Source organism: Camelina sativa, chromosome 19, assembly GCF_030686135.1.
Source record: "Camelina sativa cultivar CO46 ecotype springtype chromosome 19, ASM3068613v1".
NCBI lineage: Eukaryota > Viridiplantae > Streptophyta > Magnoliopsida > Brassicales > Brassicaceae > Camelina > Camelina sativa.
In genome coordinates, this window is record NC_141898.1 from 4,877,068 (window position 1) to 4,888,629 (window position 11,562).

Consider the following 11,562-nt stretch of genomic DNA (forward strand, 5'->3'; position numbering starts at 1 on the left):
ATGTATATAAAAGAGAGATGGGCACGAAACCATGTTAATCCCTTAATATTTACCATCTCACAGTTTCCATTCTTACTTCATTATATCTATTCAAGAAAATTAAATGAAGGGCTTCTGGAACTCATCGAGTATCATTCCTATAACTCTCTCTTTTATTTTCTTGTTCATTTATCATTTTGAAGACGTGCTTGCGGCTCCTACTAAGCATTTTTTGTGTCGTCCCGAACAAAGAGATGCACTTCTCGCGTTCAAAAACGAGTTTGAGATTGGGAAGCTTAATTATAATTGCGAGCCGGAACGCATTGACTCTCATCGGAAGACGGAGTCATGGGGGAATAATAGCGACTGTTGTAGTTGGAAGGGTATCAAGTGCAATGCCAAGTCCGGAGATGTGGTCGAGCTAGACCTTGGCTGCAGCCGCCTCCATGGCCGGTTTCATTCCAATAGCAGTCTTCAAAAACTTCCTTTTCTAACCACTCTTGACCTTTCATCTAATGATCTTAATGGCCAAATCCCAGATTCCATTGGAAACCTTTCTAATCTTATCAATCTCCGCCTTTCGGAAAGTCATTTCAGTGGTCGGATTCCGTCTTCCATTGGAAACCTTTATCAACTCACCTCTCTCGACCTTTTGGGAAATAATTTCAGTGGTCGCATTCCATCTTCGATTGGAAACCTTACTCAACTCACCTCTCTCAACCTTCGGGAAAACAATCTCGATGGTGAAATCCCATCTTCTTTTGGCAATCTAAACCACCTGACCACCTTAGAGGTTACTTGGAACAAGCTCAGTGGGAATTTTCCCATTGTACTACTGAACTTGACAGGGTTGTCAGATTTATCGCTCTCCCACAATCAGTTCAGTGGCGCGCTTCCTCCTAATATCACTTCACTATCCAACTTGAGAGGTTTTGATGCAAGTGACAATGCTTTCACTGGAACAATCCCTTCTTCTCTCTTCACCATTCCTTCTTTGACATCTATTATGTTGAGATATAACCAACTCAACGGCACTCTTGAGTTTGGGAATACATCTTCTGCACCATCTAACCTACAATGGTTAGACATTGGCAACAACAACTTCAAAGGGCCAATCCCGAGATCCATTTCCAAATTTGTCAACCTCTCGTATCTTGACCTTTCTCATTTCGACACCCAAGGCCGTCCAGTTGACTTTAGTATCTTCTCGCATCTCAACTCACTCAGATCTCTATACCTTTCACATTTAAACACCACCACTACGATTGACTTGAATGATATCTTATCATATTCCAAAAGCCTCTCTCTTTTATATCTCTCAGGCAACCATGTTTCAACAACAAACAAAAGTTCAGTTTCAAATCCCCTTTCACAGGAGATATATTCTTTGTACTTGTCAGGCTGCGGTATCACCGAGTTTCCAGAGCTCCTAAGAACCCTACATGAAGTGGCGTATCTAGACATCTCCAACAACAAAATCGAAGGTCAAGTTCCTGGTTGGTTATGGACTCTACCAAATTTGTACGTCGTGGATCTTTCCAACAACTCTTTCAACGGTTTCCAAAGATCAAAGAAGAAACAAGGATTATCCTCTGTCCGGAAACCATCTATGCAGTACTTGCTTGGCTCCAACAACAACTTCACTGGCAAGATTCCTTCATTCATATGCGAGTTTCGTTCTCTAGAGACTCTCGATTTATCTGAAAACAACATTAACGGTTCAATCCCTCATTGTTTGGGAAATCTCAAGAGTAATCTTTCACATCTAAACCTTCGTCAGAATAATCTGAGTGGAGGTCTTCCAAAGCATATATTTGAAAATCTAAGGTCGCTTGACATTGGTCATAACCAACTTGTGGGAAAGCTTCCAAGATCTTTGAATCGTTTCTCAACACTTGAAGTTTTGAACATGGAAAGCAACAGAATCAACGACACGTTTCCGTTCTGGTTGGGTTCTCTACAAAAGCTACAAGTTCTTGTCCTTCGCTCCAATGCATTCCATGGATCAATACATCAAGCCTTGTTCCCTCAGTTGCGGATCATCGACATATCACATAATCACTTCAATGGAACTTTGCCATCGGAATACTTTGTGAAGTGGAGTGCTATGTCATCACTTGGAACAGACGAAGATCAGTCTTCCGAAAAGTACATGGGAGATAAATTAGGCTATTACCAAGATTCAATGGTTTTGATGAATAAAGGTGTAGAGATGGAGCTAATACGTATCTTAAAAATCTTAACAGCAATCGACTTTTCTGGAAACAAATTTGAAGGAAAGATTCCAAAGTCCATCGGTCTATTGAAAGAGCTTCATGTGCTCAACCTGTCAAACAATGCATTCACTGGCCGCATCCCTTCATCTATGGGGAATCTGACAGTTCTCGAGTCGTTGGATGTTTCCCAAAACAAGCTTTCAGGAGAAATTCCACAAGAGCTAGGGAGCCTCTCGTTCCTTGCGTACATGAACTTCTCTCATAACCAGCTTTCAGGCCTAGTTCCAGAGGGCACTCAGTTTCGAACGCAGTCTTGCTCTTCCTTTGGAGATAATCCGGGACTTGTTGCCTCTTCTCTTGACAAAGTCTGCAGGGATATTCACACACCACCAGCATCACATCAACACTATGAAACGCCGGAATCAGAGGACGAAGATGAAGAAGAGGTGATTAGCTGGATAGCAGCTGCAATAGGATTCGTACCCGGTATTGTATCTGGTTTGACGTTTGGATACATATTGGTTTCCCACAAACCAGAGTGGGTCATGAACCCTTTTGGCCGAAACAATCGCAGAATCACCACAACTCAGTAGAGAGAGGTAATGTTCCTAACTTTTTAACGAATGTTTTTAGCAAACATTAGAATGAAATTATATTTGTTTAACAGCTATTTCGTTTTTAGGACGTCAACCAACTACTCTTAAAGCCTATCTGAAGAATCTGGACGAGGAAAGTCAAAGTAAACGGATGAACTCTTAGGACGTACGTCAACCAACTACTCTTTAAGCCAGCTTTGTGCAAATCCAAGATTGGTTTATATTTCGGTTATTGTTCCCACTTCCCAGTTTAGGTTTGTGTTTTTCTCTTTTACTCTGTTTTCCTTGCCAACTTTGTAATTGAGCAACTCTGTTTCGAACCATAAATTACTCTCCCTTTAGATGCACATGTAATTTTTTTTGTTTTCTGCGATGTTATCTTTACTTTTTCCTATTAGACTCTCGCATCTATATATACGTATGTCCATTGTCCATATCAATTAGTTACAGATATACTGAGCAATTATTTTATAAACCTTATACATGCATTGATATATTCAAAGTCAGTTGTGTCTTTTTTTTTTTTTAATTTATTTATTTATTGTGTTGTGACTTTTTTTATTAGACGTTAACATAGCTAATTTATTTGTCAACAACCTCCTTCATTCTACACATATTTCTGCAGGGAACTTACAATGAGAATGGAGATGTGTGTTTTGATGATGATTTATGAGTTTCGTTGTGGCTTAAGGAGAACGAGTGATTATGATATGCTAAACGACTACTAGAAAAAGTTAGGAAAGCAAGCCTCTGAGATTATATAAATCACTATTTTTTAGGGTTAAAATTAAGAAAAATGACCTGATAAGAAGATTTAATTAAGTAAATGACTATTTGTTAAGTTGCTATTAGCAATTTCTTCTTAAAATTATCATTTGTTTTGTATATTTGTACTCTCATTCACAAAGGCTGAAAGATTACAAGATTCTTTGCATTTGTATTCAAGTTGTTATTATATTTTTGTATACTCATTATAAGGATTGAAAAACTTCAAAATCCGTAACGTTTTTGAATGTTTGATTTAACAAAAGAAAGTTAAGTTTGCGTTTGATTTTGATTTTTCTTGTTATTGGTATATTCGCAGCCATAATGAATGATGAGTAGAAGAGAGGAAGACAAATAAAGAAGGGGAAAATGGATAGTGAAGGGGACGGTGGTGGTGGTGGTGGGCTTCTCACTCTCTCACTTTTCTTGTCAAATGTCTTGTCTTCTCCATTTCCACACTCCAATTTATATGCAACCTGTGATTTCTTTATTATTTTGACATTCTTTTGATCAAATATGTATAATATAAAATAAGAACCAAAAGGTGATATGTGAACAATTCTATTTGGTTTTAAGCTTCGGCCACTGTGAAAGAAAAGAAACTTCATCTTCAATTTGGAGCAATCTGAAATCTTTTCTTGTATTTTCCTTGATTGACTTGTTTCATCTAATCCAAAGTCTTTCTTCTCTCTTTTTCATATATATCCTCAAATCTCAAACAGAGAAAATTAGCTGATTGGTTACATTTAGTCTCTGTATCTCTATAGTACCTTGTCCTTTGATTTTTCAACATTATACTCAAACCTCAATACCAAAAATCTCAAAGATAAACCGGTATATGATTATGATTTATGACCTACGAGCTTGGACTCGAACTCACAACCAATCATGCAATTAGCAAAGAAAAGCTCAAGCCAACACAAATGATGAATAGGCCCATGCCTTGTCCCATTTGTTCCCTTTTCTATTACTTTCAAAATCACTCTTCTTCACAAAAAGTTAAAAGAGTCTCATTAATATATAAAGGAAGCACAAGATAAAACTTGGAAAAAACGAGAGCCTAACATTTACCACCCAATATCAAAACAAACAAAAACAATTTTGAGATGAGAGGGCATGAGCCACGATCAAGTTCATCTTGTGCAGCCTGCAAGCTCCTGAAGAGACGATGCACACCCACTTGCATTTTCGCTCCTTATTTCCGCTCAAGTGACCTGATAACTTTTGCCAAAGTCCATAAAGTCTTTGGAGCCAGCAACGTCAGTAAGCTTCTCGGTGAGGTCCCTGAAGAACAGAGACAAGAAACCGTCAACTCGCTAGCTTATGAAGCTGAGGTTCGTCTCAAGGATCCTGTTTACGGTTGCATTGGAGCCATAGCTTCTCTGCAGAAGAAGATGCTCGAGCTTCAACATGATCTAGCCGTTGCTCGCACTCGACTACTTGCCCATTCTGGGGTCAGCAACCACGTGTCCCCGTTGGATAATTCTCCTGAGCTCGCTGCTTTTCTCGATCTTGTACCTTACAGTGACTTGATGTTGCTTGATGGGTCTACTAGTCTTGATGCTTATTTGTATGATCTTGGACAGCCTCCTTTTGTATAGGCCTTATCTCTCTATCATATCTCTTTTATCAGCTGTAATTTGCACTTTGCTTACAAGTCATCTTCGAGAATCTAAAGTATATCTCTGATGTATGAATTCCAATATGCACAATCAGATACTTACTTCATCGTTTGTAAGCAAGAATCGAGTTTAAACTTTAAAAGTAACTATCACATGCGATGAGATAACTCAGGTACATGATGAGCCTTGGAAGGTCAGAGTCCTTACCAGTTTTGGACCAAGTGGTAGGCCAAGGAGAGTAAAGTGAGGTTTTTTAGATGCAAAGCTTCTTTGTAAGTCAGGTCTGAATAGGAGAGCACATGCTTATGCATCCCCAAATTCTACCAAACATGAAACATTGATAGATATGCTTCTGCGATGTTCCTTTTCGAGGCTCCAATAATTCAGCCTCATGTGTCACCTCTTCTACCTCAGGTCACAAGAGTCTTGTCCTGGAGATTCCAGAGTGCTGCAAAGTCACATAAGCAAACAGCCAAATCAATAGCTTGGTGGGTTTTGATCAATTCCAAACTGAATTATGAATGACTCTGATAAACGAGTTCTCCTCAGAACCGCACTACGCATCTGGTTAAATCTAGGCATTCCTGAAACCTGATTTAGAAGAACACTAATTGCAGATCACAAAAAAAGAGATGAACACTATTTGGAACTGCAGGCACTGATACACAAACCATCATACATTGATACTTCACAAAAGTACATCTTGATATGTCAGATACTACGAGAGTTCTTTTGGTAATCCGCATTGCTACTACTAACCAATGTACTCTACAATGCTATAGAAGAAAATGAAAAAGAAGTAAAAAAAAAAAAAAAGCATCACTCTAACTTAAGAAAACCTAAAGATCAATAATAATAACATCTTCTCCAATTCGTATGAGCTTTAGATCCAAACATTGCTCCCTTGCCCCTCACCACAGTAAGTAAACTCCTCCACATTCTATAATCCTACAACTTCTTACCTGTACAACAAACAAACAAAGTTTCAGTAAACTCAAAGATTGATCTCAAAGAGCTTCAAACTGAAGGAAAAATGAAAACTTTGACCTGAACAAGCTCTTCGTTTCCCAAGTTTTGACTTCTCAAGCTCCAATTGCATCTCCATCAACATGTTCATTCGTTGTAACTCAAGGTCCTTTGCAACTTCCATCCTCTGCTTCTCCAATTCAATCATCATCCGCTGCTTCTTACCTTCGATTCTTTCAAACGCTTCCCCTAACTTGAGAATCGATCTCGCCAGCTCCCTAAAGGCCGATCCTTCACTCGGATCTACATCTTCAACTCTACGATGCTTCCTCACCACAAAACCCCAATCACCCGCGTCATCATCATCTTCATCGTCATCATCATCATCATCGTCGTCGTCGTCAAGAGAGCTTCCCGTCGATTTAGATCCAGCAGGATTCAAATTAGGGTTCATCAACGCCGACTTAACAACGCCGCCGGAGGGTTTCTTCACAACCGGACCGATCAAGAAATCGAGCCTATCGAAGAAGCACCAAGCCGACGAAGGCTTCGCCTTCTCAGTCTTGTACTTCTTCTTCAACGTATCGATCCGGTTCTTGCACTGCACGTCGGTCTTAGGCCGGCCGTTACCGTGGCTAGCGTTAACGGCGTCGGCGACTTCTTTCCAATCGTTTTGCCGGAGATTGCCACGGTTGAGATTGACGTAACGATCTCCCCAAGCTTCGATCAACGTCGCTGTAGCGTCCTCGCTCCACCAATCCTCTCTCCCCGCCGGTAAACGGTTAGACCCGCTCTGGTTGTGAGGCTTCGGGTGAGTCTCCGGCGTCGTCTCCATCTCGGAGAGGGGAGGCTAACGTGCGCGGTGGAGGATTGAGGCTTAGGATAAGAACTTTTTGGTGATTTGTTGGATCGGATTGTTTTGGTTTAAAGAGAGAGAGAAAGAGAGAGTAAAAGAGAAAATTACGGTTAAAAGACGATTTTGATTACCGGCGGTGACGTCAGCAACGGCGATTATCTTCTTTCTCTCCTACCTCTGCTAACCGAATCCAACCACTCATCCCTTGTAACCGGTTATCGAGAACCGGTTTAGTCATAAATTGAGTCATACGTACTAAGAGTATGGTCAATCTCAAACTTCGTTTAATAAGGGTAATGATGATATAGATTACATAATTAAACAGATTGACAATGATGGTTTAGGTTTTGGAGTGTGTTTTTTCCTATAACATTTGAAGCGGTTTGGATTTAATGATTAATTAGGGCTTAGACCTAGAATCTCGATAGTTCATTAATGTCATGATTAAAAAGAAATGTTATTATGGAATAATAATAAGAAAAAACTATTATAGGTTTGATGTGTTACAGTAACTAGATCATTTACGTTACGCTATAACAAATCGGAGTTTGGAAGTGAAAAATGGTGGGATGTAATTAAGGAAAGATTGATGGGTAGACAAATCGTTAGGTAAGGGAGAGCATCCCAAACGTGTTTAGGTCTTTATAGACTATTGTATGTTAAATGTTTCGTGCCGTGTCTTGTCCAATTGTCTTTTTGCTGTCTTACCAGTTGATATGTTAGTCCATGCCTAACTTACTAATGCTTTTGTAACTACGAAAATAAATGTGGCTGAAATGTTTGAAATGTTTGAAAAAGGCCGAGTTTTGTTGTGGTCAATAAGTGTCTTATGATGGTATGGATGAAGAGCAAATAGAAGAAATCTGTAGAAATAATTTGATTTCTAAACTAAATATGATATTCTTACATCAGCATTTTACGGGAAGAACCAAATCATAGTCATCTTTTGCAGCACATTGGTAGTAGTGGATAATAAAGAGTTCAACGAACAAGGAACGTTATGAACTTAATTATGATCAAATTTACATGCTTGGTTTATGTTTTACATTTTGTTCAAAAAAAAAAAAAAAAAAAAAAAGGTTTATGTTCTACATAATAGTGTTTTTTCGAAATTATCGATTGGCGTCCATGTCAATGACTTTTGAATCTTTGATGCAATCGATCTATTGTTACTTTTAAATCATGCACGTTACATTTATATCAATAATCACTTCCAAGTAATCGAGTTAATCGTGCTCCATAAAGACGTACGGTGAAGCAACTAAAGGCATTTCTAACCCATTTCTTCATTTTTTATTCTATTTTGGAGATGATTTTACTCTAACATATTTCTCTATATTTGACTTAAAAAAGAATATTTTTAGAATATTTTTCTTATATCTTATTATTAATTTATATATAGTCCTTTATTTATTAAAATTACAAATTTGACCCAATTATTTTATTTTTAGCTTAAAAGAAATTTTTTAGCATGTTATTTATATTTAAAATTTATTATTGAACAACATTACATTACACAACATTCATCAATTATTAGTATTTGTTGTATTAAGTTGTTTTTAATCTTCAGTTTAAGTCATATTATGTGTTTTAAATTTTATTGGTAGTAATGTTATTTTGTACTTTTGTTTGTATTGTCTATTTTCTATGTTATATATGTTAATTGTTGAATTTTAAAATTATTATTTATAAGTTTAAGTTGAAAATAATAATATTTAACTGTATTTAGATATAAAATATAAATCTATATAAATTTAAGGGATTGATTTGCAAATAAAAAAGCTTAACTCCAAAATGGAAAAATGAATTAAAAGTCTCCAAATATAGAGATAAATATAGAGATCTCCATTTTGGAGATGGAAATGGAGTGGGATTGGAAAATGTTTTTTTCCAAAATAGAGTTTGGAGATAGAAATGGAGATGGTTTGGAGTTGGTCTAAAAAAATGTAGCCAATTAATTAAATTCTGATTGTTCTGTTGCTACTTGCTACGTACTTTCCAATTGCTACTAGCCTACTACCACTTGGATCTTGAAAAAACACACAAATTATTGCATGTTGCCTAATATATTCTTGAATAATGTTAACCGAAACTAATTAAGAAAAATACAAACAATATGGTAAAAAGTTTATAAATAAAAATAAAACTACACTTTCCTCCATACCTGACTCTTAATTACTTGTACTGTTGTACATACAGTTGTACTACTTGTGGAAGCTGCAGTTAACTCAGATTAATATTCTCTCTGCTTATTTTTTTATTAAAAGTATCAATACAATCACGTGACGACTGACGTTAACTGTATTACTATATATATAATACATATCACACCGTGTTCACAATCAACGTCGTCCATAATTAAGAAACAACTAATCCATCGCCAACCGGCAAAAAATGACGTCATCTTCACCGTCTCCACAAGCATCCATGCTTTTGTACTGGCACGACAACCAATACGACGACCGCAACTTCCAGATTCATGGCCGTACACTCTTCTTCGCCGTGGCTCTGTTATCCGTCGTCTTCGTCTTCGCTCTACTCACTCTCTACATCCACCGGAGCTGCCTACCACACACTCCCGCCACTATTCTCCACGCCCCGTCTCCTGATCAACACACGCTATGCGTCCGAGGAGGGCTTGAGCCGGCTACGATCAGAAGCTTACCCGTGGTGCTTTTCAGGAGAGAAGCGGCGGAGGATGAGGAGGAGGAGTGTTGTATATGTCTCGGTGGTTTCGAGGAAGGGGATAAGATGAAGCTGCTTCCTCCGTGTAGCCATTGTTACCACTGCGAATGTGTGGATCGGTGGCTTAAGACCGAGTCGAGTTGTCCGCTATGCCGAGTCTCCATCCGAGTGGACTCGTCCATGTCGTTGCCAAGCCAATGAGACAGCTAGAGTGATAGCGATTAAAGATATTAATATGTTTTTTTGTCATTGGGTGAGTCAAAGATTTTAGTTAACATTTTGCATGGCCGTGGATGGAGAGGAAGATATTTTACACACACACGAATGGTTATGGTTTCTTCTAACAAAATTTAATTTTCCTATTCTGTCTTTATCATTGATCGTGAAGTTTTGATAACTTTTATATTATAAACGTAAAATGATGGACATTCCTTGTGTAGATAATTTATAATTATAAGGGTAAATTAGTTAAATATTAAATGATAATATAAAATGATATGTTATTTTATTATTATTGCACACACTATGTGATACAATATTTACATGGTAAAATTTTGAACAAAATAACATGTTGTTTCGATTAATATGTTATCTTCTCAAACTTGCACATACCAAGACAGATGGAATGAATTTTGGGGATTATCCATAGTTACTTGAAGTCTTGAACTAATAATATATATAAAAATCATGGTTATCTAAATTGTAGTTAAAAAGATTTTTTTTTTTTAAAAAAAACAGTAGTGGTTAGAAAGGCATCACTATGGGCTTTATTGGCCATTAAAGTAGTATCGAAAAGGCCCAATACTTGCAAAAGGAGTAAACGAGTGTTTACTGTTTAGGGTTTCGCTGTCATATAAAGAAGTAATGTGACTGAAAGCAACAAAATCCTTCTGATTTGTCGGCCGCTCATTTTTTTACCTGAAATCTGCATAGAATCAGAAGACTGAAGAAGAGTGTGAATTCGCCATGAGGGCTAAGGTGAGTAATGGGTTTCAGTTTTTGTATGGATTTGTTTGATTCGTGAGAATTGGAATAGTAGTGGGTAAGATTTGAATGGTGTGTGTTTGTTGTTGGGTATTGATTGTATCAGTGGAAGAAGAAGCGTATGAGGAGATTAAAGCGGAAGAGACGAAAGATGAGACAGCGATCTAAGTAGAGAGTTTCTTCGAACAAGCCCTGTCTTTTTTTGTGTTTTTTTTTTGAGTTTTTTGTTTGAATGCTTCGTTGAACGAAATTGTTGAATGTTATGTTTTATTACATTGAAAACTTCACTTAACTTCTGATCTTCGTTCTGCTTAATTATGATTTTGATGTGCTTTTTTTTTTTGGGATAAAATGTGAATTAATGCTCTGAAATTTATATTACGGTAATAACTTTGAGATGAACTGATTGGTTCGGATGTTAATGATGGGGATACAAATTTAAAGGAGTGAGTATTGGTCACACCTAGCTTTAGGGAATCTTAATCTCAGAAGGTACAAATCTCCTAAGAACAAAAGTAATGATTGTTGTTGTAGCTCTGCTTCGTGTTCCAATTTCTGGTTCAACATTCAAAAAGATCGGCTTTAAAAATTGGAGCTTCGTTTTCCTACCACTCTGTCTCCTATGCATGTTGATCGCTGTTGAGACTCTAGATCATCATGTTCATCTCTCATCAATCAAATTTCATGTGACTTACTTCATGGGTCACTATGGAGTTCTATGGAGTTCACTATTCGGTGTTAGTTTTGCTAGCTGGTTGTAAATTTATATGTTCGTGCTAACCAATCAGATAATAAAATACCATGTACGTTCTTAGAAGTTGGTTTATGACTTTGAGAGTTTAGAAGTGGAATAAGTGTCTTCAGTTTTAGTGATTAGTAATTAAGTTTTTTCT

The 11,562-nt window shown here is 37.3% G+C and overlaps 3 protein-coding genes and 1 pseudogene across 7 annotated transcripts; 3 read left to right on the top strand and 1 right to left on the bottom strand.

Moving 5' to 3' along the window:
* On the top strand, positions 1 to 3,779 carry LOC147920195 (receptor-like protein 53 pseudogene; annotated as a pseudogene). 2 transcript variants are annotated; one of them, XR_015591413.1, is made up of 3 exons: positions 45 to 2,794; positions 2,878 to 3,045; positions 3,417 to 3,779. The product of XR_015591413.1 is annotated as a receptor-like protein 53 pseudogene, transcript variant X2 (transcript). The 2 variants fall into 2 exon arrangements; XR_015591412.1 differs by lacking the exon at positions 3,417 to 3,779 and having other exon boundaries at positions 1 to 2,794; positions 2,878 to 3,266.
* Positions 3,780 to 4,480: 701 nt separating this feature from the next.
* On the bottom strand, positions 4,481 to 7,585 carry LOC104745303 (trihelix transcription factor ENAP1). Of its 3 annotated transcripts, none has more exons than XR_760740.3 (3): positions 6,226 to 7,585; positions 5,386 to 5,626; positions 4,481 to 5,189 (listed from the first exon to the last, which is right to left on the bottom strand). XR_760740.3 is itself a non-coding variant. In XM_010466504.3 (2 exons), exons 1-2 carry the CDS (start codon positions 6,977 to 6,979, stop codon positions 6,127 to 6,129), a joined length of 768 nt encoding a protein of 255 aa, XP_010464806.2. In that variant the 5' UTR covers positions 6,980 to 7,585; the 3' UTR covers positions 5,838 to 6,126. The 3 variants fall into 3 exon arrangements, 1 of the variants encoding a protein (XP_010464806.2); XR_002035645.2 differs by having other exon boundaries at positions 4,481 to 5,241; XM_010466504.3 differs by lacking the exons at positions 4,481 to 5,189; positions 5,386 to 5,626 and adding an exon at positions 5,838 to 6,140.
* Positions 4,663 to 5,298, top strand: LOC104766428 (LOB domain-containing protein 21). Its single transcript, XM_087502705.1, has one exon. The coding sequence runs from the start codon at positions 4,663 to 4,665 to the stop codon at positions 5,155 to 5,157; it is 495 nt and encodes a 164-aa protein (XP_087358831.1). The 3' UTR covers positions 5,158 to 5,298.
* A 1,530-nt stretch (positions 7,586 to 9,115) lies between the features above and the next one.
* Positions 9,116 to 10,113, top strand: LOC104764857 (RING-H2 finger protein ATL66). The gene has a single exon (XM_010488453.3). The coding sequence runs from the start codon at positions 9,395 to 9,397 to the stop codon at positions 9,884 to 9,886; it is 492 nt and encodes a 163-aa protein (XP_010486755.2). The 5' UTR covers positions 9,116 to 9,394; the 3' UTR covers positions 9,887 to 10,113.
* Positions 10,114 to 11,562: the final 1,449 nt, after the last annotated feature.